The 25,228-nt window shown below is 43.5% G+C and overlaps 1 protein-coding gene across 18 annotated transcripts in view; it reads left to right on the top strand.

The window, feature by feature from the left end:
• The window catches only part of RIMBP2 (RIMS binding protein 2), a 547,982-nt gene that overhangs the window by 113,697 nt on the left and 409,057 nt on the right, over positions 1 to 25,228 (top strand). For all 18 annotated transcript variants that reach the window (XM_063454348.1, XM_063454352.1, XM_063454358.1 and 15 more), the window contains exon 3: positions 14,908 to 15,015. In XM_063454348.1, the coding sequence (XP_063310418.1) occupies positions 14,908 to 15,015 (108 nt within the window). The remainder of the gene's footprint in view (positions 1 to 14,907; positions 15,016 to 25,228) is intronic.

Below are 25,228 nucleotides of genomic sequence, written 5' to 3'. Positions count from 1 at the left end.
GATCCCTACTCAAAGGCTCCCTACTCCATCTATTATTGCCTCTATCTGGGCCCCGTTTATCTACGCCTGCGATCGCTACCGCTAGCATATCAGCCTTTTTACGCATCTTGCGCTCTTCCTCTTTCTTACTTTCTGTTTCCCTATTCATATACACCTTATTTGCTACCTCCATTAGTTGGGTGATTGACATACCTGCAAACCCTTCTAGCTTTTGTAGCTTGCGCTTAATATCTCCGTAAGCTTGGCTGACAAAGGCGGAGTTCACCATTCGGGAATTGTCTGCGTCTTCCGGATTAAAGGGGGTGTACAAGCGGTACGCCTCCAATAATCGGTCATAAAAGACACTGGGCGCTTCATCGCTTTTCTGGATCACCTCAACTGTCTTCGACATGTTAATGGCTTTCTTTCCTCCGGCTTTCATGCCAGCAATTATAGCGTCTCTATAGGCTCTGAGTTGAACCATATCAGCACCATTTACGTTCCAATCGGGATCAGTGTTGGGATAATGTGTTGCGGCCCATGCTGCTGGATTAGCTTGGTTCAAAGCACGGGCTCTATCCTCTAATGCTTTAATGGCTGCTTGATTTATTCTTGTCCTTTCCTCATTGTTAAATAAAGTCATTAGTAACTGCTGGCAATCAGCCCATGTCGGATTATGCGTCTGTACTATTGAGGTGAACAGATCAGTCATGGCTTGTGGTTTCTCAGTATACGAGGAATTATGGGTCTTCCAGTTTAAAAGGTCGGTAGTGGTAAATGGGACATATACGAAGACTGGGTCAGCGTGTGCCATTTGACCTGCGGCATCGATATAAGCTGACCCGGGATTTAGGCGAAGAGGCATCTGATAATGCTTTAATTGTTGGGCACCAGTCAACTGTCGGGTTTGGATGGGGCTACGTAGAGAGGCGTCAGTCATGGGTTCCGGTCGGGGAGAGATAGGGTATGGGGATGTGGGAGGTTGGTTTTGGGAAAAGGTTGTAAATAAAACACTTCGGGTCGAGCTAGATGAAGCTTGACCGGAAGTCTGAAGTGGCGCCAAATCAGGATATTCGTTTCTAATGGGGGTGGGTTCTGGTTCCGGAAGGGGAGATTTAGTACGAGGGGGGTGGATCCTGTACTGGAGGAGGAAGCGGAAGTGGATGAGGGTAATGAGGGGAGGGGTGCAGGACTTCCTGCGTTTGCGTCACTTCTTCTTAACGGAAAGTAAGGGGGCGGCAAAGGGATCTCGGACTCAGGGGGCGTGTCCAAAATGGGCCTAACACCAGTCCTAGTGGACGAGCAAGTCCTAGCTACCATGAGGCGACACTGCTCCTCGTGGCATGTCTGGAGCCATTTTGGCGAGTCATTTACGGCCTGTCTCCAACAGTCAATATAAGGAAACTGGCCGTAAAGTTCAGGCCTACCCGATACAGCCACGTGTAAGCGCTGTACCAGAGTTGGATCCAAACTGCCACGTGGCGGCCATGCCGCAACCAAAGTAGGCCACTCCCTAGTACACAAAGTGACCAAACGTACAGGAGACATCTTTACCCCAAAATCACAAACTTTGAATCCCTTTTTAAAATTCTTAACCATACATCCTAAGGGATCCGGAATCGTTGACTGCGACGCACCCATACTTAACAATGGAACGTCGTCGACAACGAATACTATACACGCGTACTATTCAACAGTCACACCCGTTTCCTCTGGCAACAGCACCACGTGGTACGGTTACCAAGTGAAACGTACACAATAACAATAAACACTCAGGGAATTCCCGTACACACACAGCTGTTACACCAGTCACTATATAATCAATATTATGCCCTTTGGCGTAACTATACAGTCACCCACGCTATAATTCTCTATATACGAATTACCCGTCTATAACACACCCCAGTAACATCGTCTTTTACAAATAGCGGTTACAGTACGGTTAGCATAGGTCAAAGCACAAGTTAAGGTCACAATACAATTATTAGTGGTTATGGTGTTAAACATGCAATGGACGACAATAATTAGTACTTATTATATAATGTCAGTAAATATACAGGGTTATGGTACCGTGCACTATAATACAGCAACACACTATTAACACTCTCGCTAGACGGCTGAGCTCGCGCTATCTAACAAGATATACACTTTACTAAAACAATCGTTAACACATTTACAATTCCCAACTAAACTATTGGCCAGTACCTTGAATGGACTACCTAAAACTATATACACCCGTTTTGGTTAGCCACACTGCCCAATCACCACATATACATAGCGAGCTAGAGAACCGAATTTACACAGGCGCCTCTTAGTCGCACTATACAACGAGCTAGAGATCCGAATTTACACAGGCGCCTCTTAGTCGTACTATCAAAAGTCTAGTGGGTTCCAAATTTACACGCCTTCCCACTTAGCCCAGATAGGATGAGAACTAGCGAACCGAATTTACACAGGCGCCGCTTAGTCTCCCGGTCCCTCCGACCTAGCGAACGTAATATACACCCTAGAACGCTAGTCTAGACAAGACACCGGTGTCCGGCTAGGGCTATTTACACCAGGACCCCGCCTGACTAACCAAATCAAACGGTCTGACTAAAGAGCGTTCGATCGAGCGGTGCGCCTTCGCTCCTTCCCTCCGACAGAGGGGGCAGATACAGATTCAAAAACCCCTTTGGGCCTACCGCACAATCGGTATACCCCTAGCGGGTCCTGCCGTCTAAAACAGCAGTTATCTTACCTCCTCGTTCCTGAACCTGAGTTCACACTCATCGACGGGGACACCCCAGCACTTCTCACGTAGAGGCCGATGATCTCCTGGACAACAGACCAGTGGCGCCGAGACGAAGGGAGGTCCACGCAGAAGTTCAGGGGTGCAGCCGTAGAGAACGTGGGCAAAGATAGACCGTCTCACGCCTCTGCCTCTCAGCTACCGTTGAACGATGAGCTTCCCGGCCAACGCACCAAATGATACCGGAGAAACTGACGGAAGCCAAGCACAGAGAGATGGACACAGGTTTCTTCAGGAAGGAAGAGATTCTTTATTGGATCACCGATCGGGACTCAGAGGGACTAGCGTCACCAAAATACAGCAAAGTCTGAGTACTGAATACATAGAGTACATTCCTTATATAGCACTGTAGCTCCTCCCACAATTAACTACACCCACACATACCCTTAACCTATTTAATAAATAGAGTCTAAACTCATCCATCCGGTCTAACCACGTGGCTCATCTGATACAAAGGAGAGGGACGCGTAATTCCAGTTCTTACATTCCTGCACCTGGTCAGTACAGTGATGACAGTATCTTAGCTACGTGTAATTAAGTAACTGATACTACAAACACATATACATACATATGCCTTGTGGCAATCTTAGCCTGCTAAACTTGTATTTTACTGGAATTACATCACATTATCACATTACTTGTTGAGAAAGCTTTGAGATGGGCCAATCCATTGTGGGAAAATGATAATCCGTTCGTATATAATTATAATGCCTTTGTAGCTGCTTTCAGAAGAACTTTTGACCCTCCAGGTAGAAAGGTCAATGCAGCTAGATTACTGTTGCGCCTTAGACAAGAAAAACGAACACTTGTGGATTATGCACTAGAGTTCAGGTCCTTGGCGGCAGAGGTTAAGTGGAAGGAACAGGCTTATATAGATGTATTTTTAAACGGGTTATCAGACATAATCCTTGACGAGGTTGCTACTAGAGAGCTTCCTGAAAATTTGGAGGATTTAATTTCTTTTATTTCTCGCATTGACGAACGTTTAAGAGAGAGGCAGAACACTCGAGAGAGAGAAACCGTAGACCTTCCTTTAAACTACACAAAATTAAAGAAAAAACATCCTTAGGTTGTCTAACTAAGGGACCACCATAAGGAAAAGTACCCAGTCCAATTCCGTAAGTATGATAAGGAAAAAAAATAACTAACTTTATTGGTAAAAATGTATATAAAATACAAATCTAAATAGATAGAGAATTGCCCACCATCAGAACGTAGGAGAAGTGGCTAAAAAATAGCCTACTATGTATATATAGTCCTTCTAACCAGAAGGGGAAATACTGAATAATGCTGGGATTACTCCTGGAAAACACCCACTGGGGTATATAAATCCAGACTCTATCTAAAGTAGAAAAAACACACAAAAACTAAAACATGGAACCTAATGGTAACCAATCTCAATAGTGAGAGCCAGAGAGAACAGTGGGGAGACCAGGCACAATACAGAGGGTGGCTAAAATAATAGCCTACCATAGAAAGAACTCACTTTCAAAACTCAAAAAGGAGATAAATGCACTGGTACTAGGGCTAAAAAAGCAATGAGAGGGGAGGGGAGTATTAAAGGAGAGAGGTAATAATAGGGTAAATAGATGACTTATATAAAACAATCATGAAACATATATACCTCTCCCCCCACTTGCCAACTCCCAGCAACCGTCTCTGTGCTAAGCCCTATGCTCCTAAGATAACACCTTCGAGGGTGTCCTAATCTTAGCTCAAAGCTAGAGAAACAGTGGAGAGACCAAGCACAAAATAGGCAGTGGCTAAACAGCCTACTAGAGAAAATACTACCTTTCTAAACAGAAAGGAGATTAACTAACTGGTGCTTAGGCTTAGGGTATATGGAAGGCAGTAAGAGAGTAGTGGGAGAAATAAAGGAGAGAGGTTATATGTAGGACGATAGGTGTAAACAAAACAACCATAAGTAATAAACCTCTCCCCCCACTTGCAAACTCCCAACAAACAGTCACTCACTGTACTAAACCCTATGCTCCTAAGAAACACCTTCGAGGGTGTTCTAATCTTGGCTCAAACTAGCAATAGAGAGGGTCCAACAGGTAGAATTAGTATAAGATCATCCGTGCAAGTTGCTCAAATCGTGAGTAAGGTGAAGGCTAAAAACCGACGCGCGTTACAGTTTAATTCATGCCATGCTACAATTGGAACAGGCACAATTTAATTATGTACAGTATATAGGCATAACTTGAACTACATATGAGTTACACTGTTATCAATACATGGACATTGCTGGCACAATTTGTGCATTACTATATGCAGTGCATATGCCTTTGGGAACGGAAGCAGATACAGTTTGTTACTTTACAGTGCCGGCATAATATAACATATTTAAGCCGGTTATACATATAGCTATATTTGCTAAATTCATTCCTTAATGTTAATTCTGCAAGAGATACAGCACAGGCATAACTTGATTTTTTCACCGGTTATGCCGTTACTGATATGTGTACACTACTGGCACACTTGGTGCCTGACTATATATATACAGTATACATGTCATTTGATACAGTAATGGATAAAGGTTGTTACTTTACATCATTACATGTATAACACAATGTTATCTAGCTGGCTATATATCTGTTAAATTGCCTGCGGATATACAGTGTATATTTATAAGTTTCGATGCAGTATTAAACTCTTGCATCCTTTGAATTTACCCTGGATGACGATTGGGCACTCTATGGGTTAATTCCACAATGCTCTAAGTCCTCCTGATCGCCGAATAAGCCACGCAACGGAGCAATTAGACACGCCCCGTTTGCGTCATTGGCGGATGATCGGTGATTGGTGGACTCTCCGATACCGGCAAAATAAGCAGGGTATATAACAGACGGCCGGGCAGGCCGTACTAGCGTTACCCCTGATGACGGCGTGTGGAACACGCTGAAACGCGCGTCGGGTTTTAGCCTTCACCTTACTCACGATTTGAGCACCTTGCACGGATGATCTTATACTAATTCTACCTGTTGGACCCTCTCTATTGCTAGTTTGAGCCAAGGTTAGAACACCCTCGAAGGTGTTTCTTAGGAGCATAGGGTTTAGTACAGTGAGTGACTGTTTGTTGGGAGTTTGCAAGTGGGGGGAGAGGTTTATTACTTATGGTTGTTTTGTTTACACCTATCGTCCTACATATAACCTCTCTCCTTTATTTCTCCCACTACTCTCTTACTGCCTTCCATATACCCTAAGCCTAAGCACCAGTTAGTTAATCTCCTTTCTGTTTAGAAAGGTAGTATTTTCTCTAGTAGGCTGTTTAGCCACTGCCTATTTTGTGGTCTCTCCACTGTTTCTCTAGCTTTGAGCTAAGATTAGGACACCCTCGAAGGTGTTATCTTAGGAGCATAGGGCTTAGCACAGAGACGGTTGCTGGGAGTTGGCAAGTGGGGGGAGAGGTATATATGTTTCATGATTGTTTTATATAAGTCATCTATTTACCCTATTATTACCTCTCTCCTTTAATACTCCCCTCCCCTCTCATTGCTTTTTTAGCCCTAGTACCAGTGCATTTATCTCCTTTTTGAGTTTTGAAAGTGAGTTCTTTCTATGGTAGGCTATTATTTTAGCCACCCTCTGTATTGTGCCTGGTCTCCCCACTGTTCTCTCTGGCTCTCACTATTGAGATTGGTTACCATTAGGTTCCATGTTTTAGTTTTTGTGTGTTTTTTCTACTTTAGATAGAGTCTGGATTTATATACCCCAGTGGGTGTTTTCCAGGAGTAATCCCAGCATTATTCAGTATTTCCCCTTCTGGTTAGAAGGACTATATATACATAGTAGGCTATTTTTTAGCCACTTCTCCTACGTTCTGATGGTGGGCAATTCTCTATCTATTTAGATTTGTATTTTATATACATTTTTACCAATAAAGTTAGTTATTTTATTTCCTTATCATACTTACGGAATTGGACTGGGTACTTTTCCTTATGGTGGTCCCTTAGTTAGACAACCTAAGGATGTTTTTTCTTTAATTTTGTGTCATTTTCCCGAGGGTTATCCCCTCTTTACCCAGTCTAGGTGACCACTTTTCACCTAAGAGTCGGTGACAGGGTTGAGGTTTTCCCTCCTGTTTTCTGGTCTCTTAAGGTTTTATTTATACTTCCTTTAAACTAGCTCCTTCATTTCAAAGTTCTGAATCCACAACCTCACTTTTTCCAGAACCTATGCAGATAGGCAATACTCGCCTCTCAGAAGAGGAGAGACAGTACAGGAGAAGGGAGGGGTTGTGTATGTACTGTGGAGTCAGAGGTCATTTACGCCTAAATTGTCCTAATCGCTCGGGAAACGCTCGCACCTAAGTTTCTCTAGAGGACAGGCCTTGGGTGTTTCTATTTTGTCCTCTAATCTTAATTATAAAGATCACAGGCTTCTGATACCCGTTTCTTTAACTTGGGAGAAGGGAGTACTAGAAACTATGGCATTGATAGATTCCGGAGCTGCTGAGAGCTTTATCGACCAAGTTTTTGTTACCAAACACGCTATCCCATCCCAGTTAAGGGAGACACCCTTGGCCGTTGAGGCCATAGATGGTAGACCTTTAGTTGAGCCTGTTATTTTCCGTGAAACCATACCCGTTAAATTAACTGTTGGTATCTTACACGAGGAAGACATATCTTTATTGCTTATTTCTTCTCCTTCTGTTCCCATAGTCCTGGGGTACCCTTGGTTAAAAAAACATAACCCTATTATTGATTGGGAATTAGGGGAGATAATCTCATGGGGTCAGGGTTGTCAGGACAGGTGCTTACGGACAGTGTCACCGCTTTGAGCAGTTAACACACCGATTAATTCTACCTACTCTACAGAGGTACAAATACCGCCCCTGTACCTGGATTTAAAGGCAGTATTTGACAAAAAGAATGCTGATACTTTACCTCCACACAGTTCTTTTGATTGTAAGATTAATCTACTACCTGGTACTATGCCCCCTAGGGGTAATGTATATCCTTTGTCCACTAAAGAGAACTTAGTCTTAGAGGAGTATATTCGTGAGAACCTTGAAAAAGGATTCATTAGGAGATCCTCCTCTCCTGCCGGGGCTGGGTTCTTTTTTGTTAAAAAGAAGGATGGTACACTAAGACCTTGCATTGATTATCGAGGTTTGAACAAAATAACCATTAGAAATGCCTACCCAATTCCTTGATTACCGAGCTCTTTGATCGTCTAAAAGGCTCCAAGATTTTCACCAAGTTAGATCTCAGAGGGGCGTATAACTTGGTGAGAATTCAGCAAGGACACGAGTGGATGACGGCGTTCAATACCCGTTATGGGCACTATGAATACACAGTAATGCCTTTTGGCCTCTGTAATGCACCGGCAGTATTTCAGGACCTGATCAATGAAGTTCTTAGGGAATTTCAACATGACTGCGTTATTGTATATCTGGATGATATACTTATACACTCTAGAGAGATTGAGACTCACCACAGACAAGTCAGAAGGGTATTGGGCAAGCTTCTTCAACATGGCCTGTACTGCAAATTGGAGAAATGCAGCTTTGACCAATCCCAGATAAACTTTCTTGGTTATGTGATTTCTGGGGAAGGGTTTAAGATGGACCCGGATAAGCTCCAGTCCATTTTGGATTGGCCTTTACCCAGGGGCCTCAAGGCCATTCAGAGGTTTATTGGATTCTCCAACTATTATAGGCGCTTCATTAAGGGTTACTCTTCAATTATAGCTCCTATTACCAATATGACCAGACAGGGGGCTGACACTAAGAACTGGTCTACTGAAGCCCTTCTTGCCTTCAAAACACTCAAGGAACTGTTTGCTTCTGCACCAATTTTAGTTCACCCTGATATGACTCTGCCTTTCCTACTCGAGGTAGACGCCTCAGAGACAGGTATAGGTGCCATCCTGTCCCAAAGGTTAGGTGTGGATAAGCCCTTACATCCATGTGGTTTTTTTTCCAAGAAACTATCAGGCCCTGAGAGCAGATATGACATTGGTGACGGGGAACTACTAGCAGTTATCATGGCTTTAAAGGAGTGGAGACATTTACTGGAGGGCACCTTACATCCTGTTACTATTTTGACAGACCACAAGAACCTGTCCTATATTGGGGAGGCCAAGCGCTTGTCCTCCAGGCAAGCTCGTTGGTCTTTATTCCTCACGCATTTCAATTACGTGCTCACTTATAGACCTGGTTCTAAGAATTCTAAAGCCGATGCTTTGTCTCGACAATATGAACCTTCTGCGATATCTGAGCCGGTTTTGTCTTCTATAGTACCCAGGTGCAATATTATCGCCAACACGAGTCTTAAGATTCACTCTCCGTTGCTTGGTCAGATCATGAAGTTGCAGCATCTGGCGCCTAGACAGACTCCTGGGGCAAGGCATTTCGTTCCTCCTGAACTCCAACTGGAACTCTTACAGTGTTTTCACAACAGTAAGGCGGCTGGGCATCCGGGTATTCACAAGACATGTTCCTTGATCTCTAAAGATTTCTGGTGGCCTTCTTTACGGAAGGATATTAGGGATTTCATAGGAGCATGTGAGGTCTGTATGAAGACTAAGCAACCTCATACGCTTCCATGTGGGTTGTTACATCCCTTGAACATTCCAGAGAGACCATGGTCCTGTTTGGCTATGGACTTCATTGTAGATTTGCCTGTTTCTAAAAAACAGACTGTGATCCTCACGGTGGTTGATAGGTTTACTAAGATGGCGCATTTCGTGCCCTTAACTAAACTCCCGACTTCTCCTGAATTGGCGGAGATATTCGCAAGAGAGATTTTTCGCTTACATGGGATACCTTCCGAAATTGTTTCCGATAGAGGTTCCCAATTTGTTTCACGTTTTTGGAGATCCTTCTGTTCTCAACTAGGCATCAAATTGAATTTTTCTTCTGCCTATCACCCTCAGTCTAACGGAGCTGCTGAACGTACCAATCAAAAGATTGAACAATATTTGCGTTGTTTTGTTTCTGAACACCAGGACGATTGGGTCGGTTTGATTCCTTGGGCGGAGTTTGCACACAATAATCTCGTTTGTGATTCTACTCGTTCCAGTCCCTTCTTCAGGAATTATGGCTTTCATCCTTCCATTCTTCCCTCGGTTTCTGTCAGGATCGGGACAGGGATCCAACACGCAGAGTACAAACAGGTACAGGATACGTATACCGGACCTTAGAATGGCCGGACTAACGTACGGAGAATATAGAGAATAGTCAAAGACAAGCCGAGGTCGAGGGAACGAGAAGACAGGTAAGCGAGGAACAAGCCGGGTCAAGGGTAACAGAGATAAACAGAGTAAGTCAAACAAGCCGGGTCAGAACCAAAGGGATAACAGAAATACAAGAGCACTGTGTGACTAGGCAGACTAGAACCACGACAGGGCAATGAGCAAATGGGAGAAGCAAGTTTAAATACCCTGGCTCGGAAGGGTAGACACGCCTCCGACGAGTCCTGATTAGTCTCTGAAGGATTGAGTGACAGGTCGTTCCGGGTTGGCGTCATGACGTCGGTTTCCGGACGTCATGCTAGAAAAGGAAGTGAGTCCCTCGCGGCCAGCGTTTACGTGACTGGATGGACCGCGAGGAACAGAGGAAACAGCCCGTCCGGACGGATGGGCGTCTAAGTCTCTACCTCTCTCGGAGGTAGAGACTTCAGGTACCCTGACAGTTTCTCCTTCCCAAGGGGTACCGTCGGTTGATGTTCATGTTGCCAATTTGAGGAAGTTGTGGGATCCGACTTGACAAATTCTCCTACATAATTCCATGTTGTTCAAGAAACACGCTGATAAGCACAGAAGGGCGGCTCCTGTTTTTGTTCCAGGTGATAGGGTATGGTTGAGTACTAGAAACATTCGTTTGAAGGTTCCTTCTATGAAATTCGCTCCTCGTTACATTGGCCCTTACAGGGTTCTGACTCGAATTAACCCAGTTGCGTATCGCCTAGCTCTTCCAGCTGCCTTACGCATTCCTAACTCCTTTCATGTTTCTTTACTGAAACCGCTAGTCTGTAACAGATTTTCCTCCACTATATCCTCTCCTCGCTCTGTTCAGGTTGAGGGTCAGGAGGAGTATGAAATCAACTCCATCATCGATTCTCGAATCTCCCGGGGGAAGTTACAATATCTTATTGACTGGAAGGGATATGGTCCTGAGGAGAGGACTTGGGTACCTCAGGAGGATGTACATGCTCCTCGCCTCCGCAGGGCTTTTCACTCCCGTTTTCCATCTCGTCACGGTTCCTTCCGCCCGGTGGGGGTTTCTGAGCGGGGGGGTACTGTCAGGGTACCTGTAGTCTCTACCTCAGAGGAGGTGAGAGACTTAGACGTTTATCCTCCCAGAGGGGTTGTTTCTTCCGTTCCTCGCGGTTCTACATTTACAAGCCGACCGCGAGGGATCCACTTCCTTATATGACGCGACGCTCAGTAGTCGACGTCATGACGCCAACCCGGGTCGACCTGTCCGTCAAGTCCCGAGCACTAATCAGTACTCATCGGGGGCGTGATTACCCTCTAGAATCAAGGTATAAAGTAAGGCTTTCGGCATCTGCTCATTGCCCTGTCGTGGTTCTAGCCTGTCTAGTCACTCAGTGCTCTTGTATTCTAGTTGTCTCTTTGGTTCTGACCCGGCTTGTTTGTACTGCCCTGTTTCTCTGTTACCCTTTGACTCGGCTTGTCTCTCGCTTACCTGTCCTCTCGTTCCCTCGACCTCGGCTTGTTCCTAGACCATTCTCCACTTACTCCTTACGTTAAGTCCGGCCATTCTAAGGTCCGGTATACGTACCTACCACCTGTTTGTACTCTGCGTGTTGGATCCCTGTCCCGATCCTGACACCAGGAAACCCTCAAAGGATACAGAAAAGCCAGAAAAGGGGAGAACACCCAAAGGGAGTGTGGCGGAACCAACCTCGCCACTGTGCACTGGAGAAGCCTGTTTGCTCGCCTGCTCTCTTTAGACTATGGCCCGGTAGTTAAAACCTTTTTTTATTTTCCCTGCAGAAAGGCGTATTCGTGCCTTTCTGCCGGGGTGTTCGCTAGATTCAATCTACCGAACAAAGTACCGATTAAGGGACCACCTGGGAAGTGGAGTGTGCCGTCAAACGAATATGTGGCAGCGGCCATCTTAAACTCCCGAACAGCGGGGTTTTGCCGTCGAGTGTCTGGAACTGGAATCGGACACTCGACCAGGCAAACACCGCTGAGACCTCCAGACTTCCGTGGATTTGTGACGAAACTACCGAACGAACCGCCGTTTGGTAGAAATACTAATGCTAACATGGGGATTCTAACGAACACAAGGAAACCCACGGATGGCAAGCTGTTCGGGACTTTTTATAGCACTAACAGAGACCGACCGCAAGGCCAAACCTCATGGAACTATTTTCGGCTACTTTGCCTGTGCGGTCGGCCAAAACTTTAAACCTCCATAGCTCCTGAACCCCTGGTCTGATCTGGGTGATTTTTGAGTATGTTGCTCACCCAGATCAGGGCGTATCATTTGGGGTACATCTAAAACTTGGGAAAGGGCAGGGGTTGTGTGATTAAACTGACTCTTCTGCTTAACCCTCAAATGAAGTGTCGTCTCATTCTTGGGGGAAATTGGATTGTATGCTGACTGCCAGGAGTGTAAGCTCTTCGTATGCTTTACCTGTTCGGCTGTTTCCAGTATTCGTGTATTGCCTGTTCGGGAGTTGGTGAATTCATGTGTTTGCAGGTCGGGCGATTGGTGCTTACAGAAGCTGCCTGTGCATCTGGAAAGGGGAATATCGCTTAAACGGTTTTTAACCTCTGGCGAGCAAAACGGTCAGTTACAGGGAGGAAAAAAAAGGCAGAACCCCCCCGGATGATATGGACCCTGGGCACATAAGTAAATAAAGCAGTACAATCACCAAAGTCCATAAAACAGAGAATGCAGAGAGAACTGGTACTTAACGGACTGTGGGGCAGCATGGAAAGAGAGGGTTAAGGGACGGTGTTAACTGTTATAGTAGTACTTGGATGGGGATTGGCTGGAGTCACTGTGTATGTTCTATTTTTCTCTATTTGTGTTATTTGCAGCTATTGGTGGACAGTAAAGAAAGGGTTAAGCAATATGAGACTGTGTTGTGACATAAATTTAAATGGCAGTCCGATATGGGCAACAATTGGGAAGGATGTGCTCATGCTGCATCCTCCTTCTACCAACAGTGACTGTAAGAGGCAGCATCAACGGCACAATTTTCTTTTATTTTCACGAAGGGTCCTTCATATTGTATACTAGTATGTATTGGATTGCAAGGGACGTTAATAATCATTTTTAGTTTCAAACTAGAGCTAGTTGCCTTCAAAGGCACATCGGATGTTTACAGGATAGAGTAAACCGGGGAGTTTCTGTATATTTATTATTATAATTATTATTACTATTGGTAGTTCTATATAGCGCCAACTAATTCTGTAGCGCTTTACAATATTATGAAAGGGGGGAAATTTACAATAAATTAGACAATGACACAGGAACAATAGGTAGATGAGGGCCCTGCTCAAACAAGCTTACAGTCTAGAGTATCTACGACTTTGCCTGCCGCATTATATTTTAAGGATGGTTATACTTTATATGTGCAAGCAGCTCTTTCCCCCAATTGTATTTGGGTCTATCTTCCCTCCATCCCTATTTCTGACCCATATCGGACTGCCTTTTAATTAGATGCCCCTGGAGTCACTAACCTTGTTTATGAGTCTAAGCTTTAGGCTAGACATGTGCAATTTGTTTCATTCCGAATGTACATTTGGACAAATTTAATGCAATTCAGATGTTTACGAATGTCCGAAGTTCGGAAGTGCAGTAGTTTGGTAGTTCAGAAGTGCCGAACTGAACCGAATGGCATTGGTCCGAATTGCCGAAGTGCTTTGAATTTCTAAAAAGTGGCAAAACAAGAGAGAGGGAGGTAAAATTACGTGAATGATGACGGGAATCTTGACCAATAAGCTAATTCCTGGCACTGGGAGCCCTATAGATGTGTAAGTGGTTGTGGTGGTGGTCCAGGCACTGGGAGCCCTACAGATGTGTAAATGGTTGTGGTGGCAGTCCGGGCTATGGGCAGGGGGCTTCCAGTGCCAGCATTGCCGCCACCACCACTACTTACACATCTATATGGCTCCCAGGGCCAGAATTTCCACCACAACCTCTTGCATATCTATAGGGCTCCCAGTGCCAGGACTGCCATTACAACCACTTACACATCTGTAGAACTCCCAGTGCCTGGACTGCCACCACAACCACTTATTATACATGTGCAATTTGTTTCATGCTATTTCGACATTCGGATACTTACGAATGTCCGAAGTGCAGAAGTTCGAATTGCAGAAGTGGACAAATTCTTTTACTTACCCGAATTTTCGAAACGAACCGAATCTTTTGCCCATGCACATCCCTACTTTAGGAAGATATCAATATTTTGACACACAGAAGTGTTTGATGCACAGCAGTATGCTGCTCATTGTTCCCTTCTCATACTAGAGCTATATATTGTTACAATTGTTGCAACAGTTTAATGTATAATGTAAATACTGTTCCTTTCTGATACTAGTCACATACCTTTCTACAATTGTTGCAGTTGTTTATTAGTTTTTTTTTTTTTTTTACAATCTCCTGGTTTAGATTTTTTTCTACATGACAATTGAGTGTTAGAATGGTATACTACCATATAAAGACCAATCTGACTTTATTTTGGCTATTAGGGAGCACTATACCCGGTAGCAATTGAATTTCTTCATGAGCACATTTTTGTGTGTGAATTAAATATACCCCATTTCTTATATAATTCAGGTATACCATGTTTACTATGTATGTTTTTTCTTTTTTTTTTTGTTACATGAATGTTGTTGTTTTTTCTATACTATTGCAATAAAGTTTTTTTTTTTATTTTTAACATGTAATGATTTATGTTTTGGGTTTTTTTTTTTTGTTTTGCTTTTTAGAATATATCTATCAATAAACAGTTGGACTATTCATACCTACCCATTCATTCAGATTGAGTTCCCAACTGGGTTATACCTTATTGTTCCAAGTTCAGTACGTTTGCGTTTCAGGGGTTATCCCCCATTTTGAAGGTGTACCCACTTGGGATTTTTGGCTCCATTAGTTCTCTTTTGATTGTTAAAAAATAATGCATAACTGTTTTATTTCACAGCACAAACCTGACAGCAGTAAAGTAGGAGAACGTACAAGAGCACAAAGCCAAAGACCTACCATAAAGGTCACAGAAAAGCCAAATGCACCAACATCCACAAAAGTCAAGGTAAGAAAAGGTCTTGCTGAGGCAGCCATTTGCTAGTAATAACCTATTTTGATAGATTTGTCAACCTATTACATTTATTATATATTTATCCATAAATTGATGGTGGATATGATTAATTTTACGACTTGTCATCTTTAAACAGCAACAGAATCAACTATTGTTTTCTATTAGACTAGATGGTTAGTTATGTGTATGTGAATTAGATGTTTGTTTATATGATTGGCAAAAAAAAATGTTTGGTCATAAGACTGACAAGCATTTCAATCCTTCATATCCTTTCTTCCCTTTGCTTCTGTGTCTTTTCTGACAGGGGGAAATGTTATGCTAGTCTGTTAATATTCCACCTTAGTGATACCACAGTCAAAGGCGCCACAGCTGCGACCAGCTCGTCACTACAGGGGGCCCAGCCGCACTTGCGACCACTGCAACAAGCCCGGGGCCCACAGTTCCCGGTTGACTTGCAGGAGTGGAGCACACAGAACATAGCTCCCTGTCCCTGCCGGTCACAACAAGTATCATGTTGGAGTGGTAGGGGGGTAGAGGGGTCTCTGTTTCCCCATACCTGGTCTGGCAGGAAGTGCTCACTGAGAGAGCATGTCCTGTTAGGCTGGTTACCACAGTCTGGTCGTCCACACTATAGCAGAGAGAGCAGGTACAATGGGGGAGAGAAACATGGAGGGACAGGGGTGGTTGTGGATTGACACAAAGAGAGACACTGGGGGGGTGAGGTGGATTGACACGTGGGTGGGTTGACACATTAAGGGATTGTGGGAGGTGGATTGATACATGAAGCAACTGAGGTGAAATTGACACATGGAGGCAGTATGTGGGAGGAATTAAGACACATGGAGGGACTGGGGCAACTGGCACATGGAAAGGGCATATTCTTTCCTCAGTTCTATTAATGATAAATGTAATTTACATGAAATATCATATACATGTTTTTCTACTCTAGTCTAAACAGTAGAATAAATAGTTATAAAAAAACAAACCAAACAAAAATACACTACTGTCACATGTATTCCTCTAGAAATTCTTGAATTTTCCAAATTATGTGTCAGGCCAGTGATAGGATAAGCTTGTAGATTGCTTTTAGCAACATTTCTGAGATTTAGTCTACTCCCCCCTCACCATCACCATCCAGTATCCATCTTTGAGGGATGAAAAATCTGTAGCAATGAAAACCCCCTTTAATGATGGACCCTGGGGTAGTCAACATTGCCTAGTAGACAGCATTAATCATACTGTAAATCAAATATACATGCTTATCTGATGGATTTACCATAATATGTTCTAATAAGTGCCTCCAATTTATTGCTCATCATTTATTTCTCATGTTACAGACTCTTTGATTATGTTACTATCAGATTACTGGTTGTGCTGTTTTTGCGACTATTTCACACTTAAATCAGTAACCCATCTAATCTGCCATTGTTTTATTACGATAATCTCCTCTGTGTATTTATTATATTATTATAAAATAAGCGTTACATTCTGTATGCCCCTACTCGCGGCATGCTGCGAGTAGGGGCATGTCGCCTAAACAAATTTAAAACTACTAGTGACTGGGCAGTATCTTACATAGAAGTGATGGAGAACTACGGTAAGAGTACGTGTTGCAATATGAAAAAGTTTTTAAGATTAGTAATACAATAAAGCTGTGCTACTGATCTAAATAGCTACTTTTTACACACTCTTACCATAGCTCTACCACTTCTATAGATACATTTATTTCCAGTTCTAAATGACATTTAAAACTACTAGTGACTGGGCAGCTATTGCGCTAGTGCATATAAGGAGGCACCTGGCACAGGTCCCCCCGTTCCCCCATGGTGGGAAACACAAATAACTAAAATGGGGGGACATAGTGCCCACCCGTGACCCGCTGGTGAGGGCTATTCATATAAACAGGGGGACCTAGTGTCCCTTCCCAGGCCCTCACCCATGACCGTCGGGTGGGGACCTGAAATAAATAATGGGGGGGACTTTATGTTCCCCCCCCCCAGGTCCCCACCCATGACCGGTGAGTGGGGACCACAAATAATACGGGTCCCAAAGCCCCTCGTCACTCCCCCCCCAACCCCCTAATAAAAATACCCTACCTAACCCCCTCACCCTAATAATAGTGGGGTGGGGGGGGGGGGGGAATAAACTAACCCTGTAAAATAAAATGTCATACTTCCAATTAGCTTTCTTTCTTTCTCTTCTTTCTCTCCCATCTTTCTTTCTCTCCCATCTTTCTTTCTCTCCCATCTTTCTTTCTCTCCCATCTTTCTTTCTCTCCCATCTTTCTTTCTCTCCCATCTTTCTTTCTCTCCCATCTTTCTTTCTCTCCCATCTTTCTTTCTCTCCCATCTTTCTTTCTCTCCCATCTTTCTTTCTCTCCCATCTTTCTTTCTCTCCCATCATCTTTCTTTCTCTCCCATCATCTTTCTTTCTCTCCCATCATCTTTCTTTCTCTCCCATCATCTTTCTTTCTCTCCCATCATCTTTCTTTCTCTCCCATCTTTCTTTCTCTCCCATCTTTCTTTCTCTCCCATCTTTCCCCATGGAAGGCTCTGCGCAGAATGAGCTCCGCAGGGCGGGGGAAGCATTATATATGCTACCCACGCTCTGCAATTTGATTTAGAGCACTCTGACTGGTTGATCAAAGGAAACCAATTAGAGTGCTCTGACCGGTAAATGAAGAGACTGACAGGTCCCCCCCATTATTTTTTTTAATTAGGGTCCCCACCCACCACTCATAGGTGGGGACCTGGGGGGGGACATTAGGGTCCCCAGGGGGAACATTGGGTCCCCCCTTTAATTAATTAGGGTCCCCACCTGCCGCTCATGGGTGGCGACTTGGGAGGGACATTAGGTCCCACCCCCATTATTTATTTAGTTAAGGTCCACACCAGCAAGTTATGGGTGGGGTCCGTGGGGGACATTTGGTCCCCCCCATTTATATTCATAGCCCTCACCTGCAGGTCACGGGTGGGGGTGCACTATGTTCCCCCCCCATTTTAGTTATTTGTGTTCCCCACCATGAGGGAATAGGGGGACCTGTGTAACTGGCTGCTCGCTGTTTAGGCGACATGCCCCTACTCACGGCATGCCACAAGTAGCAAAAGGATTTAACCTCCTTTTTTATTAACATGGAGGATCATAGTGACCCCCATACTGATTTATATTTAGTTTTAAATGACAGCGAGCAGCCACTGGAGGGGGGGATTGGAATTAATATTTATTACAAGGCTTTTTTCCCCGCGCATGCGCAGTGGTATTTTTTTCTGTGCTTTGGGGGTTAATTCCCGATGCAGTACAGCCTATTAAACAAACTAAACGAAAAGTTAATGCATTTGTCCTTTCGTTTTGTTTATATTTCGTATGTAGGGCTTTCATTTACGTTTTAGTAAACGAATACAAAAAAACCCTGAATTTTCGGATGAAATTGCATTCGAACGAAAATGAATGCACATGTCTAGTAAATACTGTAGGGCCAAAGGAATACTTATCTGTGTATCAAGGGAAACAAAATGACAAAGGGTATGACATGTGGATGTGGTCTAAGAACGGTATCAGAAGCAAGAATAAGGGCTGGTTTAATTAACAGGGACTTGGGATTCAGGCTAGATCCAGACAGGAAGTGCACAACAGCTTAAGTACACAGAAACTGATAGGGGATATGGTAAAACCAAGCCACAAATTACACAGGAAAAGAAGCCTAGCTATAGGAACTGAGTGAATATAATGGCACACACGGGGCTAGGTACCAGAACATTTAAGAACAGTAACTTTAGAAAGGCAGATTTAAATACACTTGCTGACAGAGAGCTGATGCTAACAATATTAACTGACAGCAAGCACTACATCTTTCCTAGTGAATTGACTAAAGGCTATTAACTATGTTGTGAACACCAGCTCCCTCTGCTGGCTACCCATGAGGCTACACCAGTGGTTCCCAAACTGTGTGCTGCGGCACCCTGGGGCACTGCGACGGGCACACAGAGGCGCTGCACGATATTTTCCCAATGCTATGATGATCGCATCAGGAACTGTGCCTCCCTCTCCCCTGCCGGCTCTGCAGGACTGGAGGAGAGATCAGAGATCTCCCTCTCCAGCTTGCAAACAGTGTATTGCTGGCAGCCGGCAGGGGAGGGAGAGAGGCCCCCTGGGAGCTCTAACCTGCAGCTCTAGCAAGGAGAACCCGGTTACAATTGCTAGAGCTCACTCAGTTACCATTGCTGGAGCTCACTCTCACCACTTGGACCACCAAGCCTTCCCAACCTGGACCACCAGGGATTGCCTTGTACTCCCCCCCCCCCCCCCCCCCCCTCCCAGGCAAAGGTAAGAAGGGAGGGGGAATAAAAAAAAATATTATTTATTTATTTTGCAAATTAAAAAAAAAAACCACACCAGAGCAGAGAGGAACAGGAAAGGTAAGTATTTAAATCCATAGGTTAATTCTGATTGGATAATTTCCAATCAGAATTAACAATCACACGTGGGAGATATCTAGACCTCCCACTGTGATTGAGGCACTGTGCCTTTAACGCCTGGTCAGGTGGCTGACCCCGGCGTTTATTAAAATGGGCGGTCTCACAGTGTCATGCATGCTGCCGCTGGGGGACGTAGAGGAAGCCGCGGGCAGCATCCGTGGCTGGGAGGATGCCGGCCGCCGAGCGCATGCCAGGAAGGGGACCGCGGACGGCTGGAGGGTGAGTGCCGCGAGCGGACTGCAGCCTCCCCTTGCAGCCGCCCGCAGGATCCTGACCAATATCAAAGCCATATAGATTAATTATACAGGCATATTAAAAATAATGCAAAGTTTCTATTAAAATACAGGTTCAGATAGGTCTTTTACCATGATGGCTACAGTTGAGTAGACCCAGTTAAGGAAGTAGCAGGATCAGAGAATGAGCGGAGTATATAGAAAATAGACAAAAGTGGAAACCACCCAGAATACGTATACTAGATAGAATACAAAAGGACAACCTGATATAGGTCAAATTTCCTTAAATGGAATCTGTGTAAAAATTGAAAAAACTTTCATAGCGTAAAAAAGTAAATATAAGTAGTGTTTAAAGTGAGATTAGAAATGCACTCACAAACAAACGATCATTCAGGCCTTTCACCCTCTCAGGGGTAGTGTGATGAGTAAAGATATCCTCCGACACGGTATATGTGAATGTAAAAAAAGCAATATAGTGAAGTATATCTAGAAATATATAAATTCACATTTATTCATTGCACTTACAAATTAGCAGCATTAAAAAGGCATCTCTCCATAAACATATGGAACTCCTGGTGATGATAGTCGAGTATCCACAATCCAGAGTCAGGGAGAAGATACAGCATTCAAATCAATAAAAGTAAATAAAAACAATATAAGTACACAAGAAGTTCTGTAATATCCAACGCGTTTCGTCCTATTGGGTGTCGGACTTCTTCAGGGATAGTTGTAGATCCGCTTCTGGAGGTTTTTATACCATTAGATCTCATCTTCTTAATCCGGTACACATGTAATCAAACATGCGTTCCACTGTGAACCGCAGAAATCCAGCGCGGCATACATGTAGCTTCTCAAACAGTTCCGGGTAATAGTGTGCATGCGCGTAATGAACGCGCATGCGTCAACTGAAAAGACCATCTTAAAGAGAGATGAGATCCTAAAAGATGTATTACCAGATTTTCCTACAGTAATCTATAAAAAATCTAGCAATCTAAAGAACAAATTGGCACCCAGTCTATTACCTACCACTCCTTCCTGTAACAACTTTCTCAAGACCCAATTACAAGGGTTTTACAGCTGTGGCCATTGCTCTACTTGTACACACCTCAAAAGGAAAATCCAAGATTTTACTGGTACATACACGAAAAAAACATATAAAATAAAAAACTATATCCATTGTTCCTCTACTTTTGTAGTTTATTTATTACAATGTGGCTGTGGTGCCCAATATGTCGGACGCACATCTAGAAAGTTACATATCAGAATATTGGAACACCACAACAACATACGCAAAAACAAAATTGACCACAGTGTACCAAGACACTGTAATTCTTGTCCTTTATTCTCTTGGAACACTTTGCAAGTTTATGGAATAGACTCAGTTCAACTAGGTTGGAGAGGTGGAGATAAACTACAGGAGTTAGTTAGGAAGGAGGCTTGGTGGATTTTCAATCTAAAAACCTTAAATGTGGGACTTAACCAAGAAATAGATTTACAAGGTCTCATCTAATCATTTTTCCTCAATGGTTCTCTTCGCTGTTGCTGTTTCTTTAATAAGATGTCATGGTTTTTCTTTGTTTATATGTATATATTAATCTATATGTAAATATATGGAATATATATTTTAACGTTATACTACTTATTATAGTTCAATTTTTTGATTCATTTATAGAAACCCCTATAATCAATTTAACCCACATCCATAATCCCTTATACACTTAGAACTTACTATGGGTTAAACATGACTCTTTAATGTAGTTCAACTTTCTGATCCACATATAGGAACCCCTATAATTAAACCTACAATCATAATTCCTTGTACATAAAAAACTTACTGTGGGTTTAACATGACACTTTAACTTGGTTTATATTAGTTGGATTTTAAATCCATCCCCATTTATAACCTTATATTTACATATGAGTTGTATGTTATATATTACACAGTATATTTTATTTTAATTTTGTACTCATGTTTGCAAGACAATAAAAATGTGTGTATATATATTGAGATGCATAGATATACCCAGGGTGTATACTGCAACAATATAGGCAATTTTGCCACTATATAAGATTTTCGAGCTGAATGTGCACGGTTTTGGTCTCAGGCGTTTTTTTCGCCTTTCTGTGCTTTTTGTCCCCTACAGGCAGCGGTCTTTTCAGTTGACGCATGCGCGTTCATTACGCGCATGCACACTATTACCCGGAACTGTTTGAGAAGCTACATGTATGCCGCGCTGGATTTCTGCGGTTCACAGTGGAACGCATGTTTGATTACATGTGTACCGGATTAAGAAGATGAGATCTAATGGTATAAAAACCTCCAGAAGCGGATCTACAACTATCCCTGAAGAAGTCCAACACCCAATAGGACGAAACGCGTTGGATATTACAGAACTTCTTGTGTACTTATATTGTTTTTATTTACTTTTATTGATTTGAATGCTGTATCTTCTCCCTGACTCTGGATTGTGGATACTCGACTATCATCACCAGGAGTTCCATATGTTTATGGAGAGATGCCTTTTTTATGCTGCTAATTTGTAAGTGCAATGAATAAATGTGAATTTATATATTTCTAGATATACTTCACTATATTGCTTTTTTTACATTCACATATACCGTGTCGGAGGATATCTTTACTCATCACACTACCCCTGAGAGGGTGAAAGGCCTGAATGATCGTTTGTTTGTGAGTGCATTTCTAATCTCACTTTAAACACTACTTATATTTACTTTTTTACGCTATGAAAGTTTTTTCAATTTTTACACAGATTCCATTTAAGGAAATTTGACCTATATCAGGTTGTCCTTTTGTATTCTATCTAGTATACGTATTCTGGGTGGTTTCCACTTTTGTCTATTTTCTATATATTTCCACAGGTGGTTGTGAAGTTCACCTGGAGCTATCACAGTATACGTGTATTTTCTTAGTGTATATACTTTGTTTCTTTGCTTCATTAATGAGCGGAGTATGTTTGACCATGTCAACTCTTCCTACAAAGGCTAAAAAGGTTGGAGTACTTGATTAGAAATTGCAACCAAAAATATTATCTAGAAATGAAAATGGCCTACTCAAAGTGGCTAATTATAGGCAGTATTTCGATAGCTGAGATTGTGTTTGTAAGTTTACACCAGGTCTTGGAACCATTGTTCAATTGTTATTTTGACACATTGGGGGTGTTAAAGTATATTACTGTAAAGTACTAAAAGTGGTGAAATCACCACAGCAAACAGTGGAACCAGCAAACATATACATTTGGTTACTCCTTACTTAAATTTTTGCTCCACTTTTTAGAGCAAAACATTCTGATAACATTCCCTCAAAGGAATGTGCAGTGACTGCTTATTATATGTAGTGTGCAATATTTAACACTAGGTGGCAGGGATATGCAAGTCATGAGTTGCTAATTTTCAAAACATCAGTGATAGGCATGTACTACAGCTTGCAATCTCTTCTAGCTTAATCTGCTAGGTTACCTAGAAAAAAAGAGCTCCAGGGTGCAAGAATGGGTCTGTTTTCAATTGAAACATGAAATATAGTCAGATTTAAACCCCTGTTTCTTCTATTCAGCATAGATCTATGTCTGTTGTTCAGAAAGCCATATGACATGCACTGACACATTCCTTAGGCTACATTTACATAAACTGCCTATAAAAGAAATAATATTGTAGTTAGTGATGTCCCGAACGGTTCGCTGGTGAACATAGCTTGTTCGCCACGGATGGCGAACAAATGCGATGTTCGGTCCGCCCCCTATTCGTCATCATTGAGGAAACTTTGACCCTGTACCTCACAGTCAGCAGACACATTCCAGCCAATCGGCAGCAGACCCTCCCACCTCCTGGACAGCATCCATTTTAGATTCATTCTGAAGCTGCATTCTTAGTGAGAGGAGGGGCAGTGTGCTGCTGTTGATTTAATAGGGAAATTGATAGCTAGGCTAGTGTATTCAGTGTCCACTACAGTCCTGAAGGGCTCATCTGATCTCTGCTGTAAGGACAGCACCCCAAAAAGCCCTTTTTAGGGCTAGAACATCAGTCTGCTTTTTTTTTTTTCCCTGTGTAATCTAATTGCCGTTGTCTGCCTGCCAGCGTGTGTGTCAGGCTCACAGCGTATACCGTGCCCACTTGCCCAGTGCCACATCTCATATCTGGTGTCACAATAGCTTGCATTTAACAAATAAAAATCTTTTTTGACTGTAATATAATAGCAGTCAGTTTCCTTCACTAGTGTGGGTTTCAGGGCCTGCCAGGGCACAGTGTCACACCAGTGCAACTCAGATCTGGTGTAACAGTAGTGTACATTTAAAAAAAATTTTTTTTGACTGTAATAGATTGAATAGCAGTTAGTTGTCTGCAAGTGTGTGTGTCAGGCCTACAGCTGCCAACTTCTGTCACTCATATATGACAGGCAGAGGCAAGCCACCCCGCAGGGGCAGGGCCGTCTTTAACGCGTGGCAAACGGGGCAGCTGCCCTGGGCCCAGTTGCTCCTGGGGGGCCCAGAGCAGCTGCTCTGTGGGCCCCGCGATTTGCGCAGCCCCCATGGACCGGGCGGACACTGAGGAGGCTCCCCTGGTGGCCCATGCACTAAGGGCCACTCGGGGAGCATGTGTCAGCAGGGGCCCGGTGTGGCGCTTAAACAGCGCGACCGGGCCCCTTCCTGTTCTGCAGCCGGCTGGGAGGAAGTGACGTCACTTCCTCCCACCGGAGATAACAGCCGCGCGGAAGGAGGAAGGCAGGGAGGGGAGTTCCAGAGTAGAACTCCCATCTGCCTCAGCCTGCCACTGGACCAGGGAAACCACCCTCCAGGAAAAGGTAAGAACCTGGAGGGTGGCTAAATGTATGTCAGTAGGTCTGTGTGTGTGTATATGTCTGTGTATGTCAGTGTGTTTGTGTGTGTGTGTCAGTATGTCTGTGTGTGTGTGTATGTAAATGTGTGTCAGTATGTCTGTGTATGTGTGTCAGTATGTCTGTGTGTGTGTCAGTATGTGTGTATGTCAGTATGACTGTGTATGTGTGTGTGTGTCAGTATGTCTGTGTGTGTGTCAGTATGTCTGTGTGTGTGTGTGTGTGTGTGTCAGTATGTCTGCCAGGATATATGTGTGTCAGTATGTATCTGTCAATGTTTTAATGTATGTCTGTGTGTGTGTGTCAGTATGTCTGTGTGTGTGTGTCAGTATTTCTGTCAGTGTGTGTGTCAGTGTGTGTGTGTGTGTGTGTGTGTGTCAGTATGTATCTGTGAATGTTTTAATGTCTGTATGTCTGTGTGTGCATGTGCCAGTACGTCTGTCAGTGTGTTGGGCGTAATTGGGGGGTGAGGCGGTGGGAGGGGCAGGGCCCAGGGGGCCTAAGAAAATGCATTGCCCAGGGTCCTAATCATATTATAGACGGCCCTGCGCAGGGGCCGTCGTGGTCGTGGTGCTGTGATTCCCTTTGGCCCTAGAATAATGCCCAGTGTTCAGAGGCCACGTACCCTGAACTCGAAAAGTTCTGAGGAC

Source organism: Pelobates fuscus, chromosome 5, assembly GCF_036172605.1.
Source record: "Pelobates fuscus isolate aPelFus1 chromosome 5, aPelFus1.pri, whole genome shotgun sequence".
Lineage (NCBI taxonomy): Eukaryota > Metazoa > Chordata > Amphibia > Anura > Pelobatidae > Pelobates > Pelobates fuscus.
The sequence above is the reverse complement of the archived record's forward strand: the minus strand, read 5'-3'. Positions and strand labels throughout refer to the sequence as shown.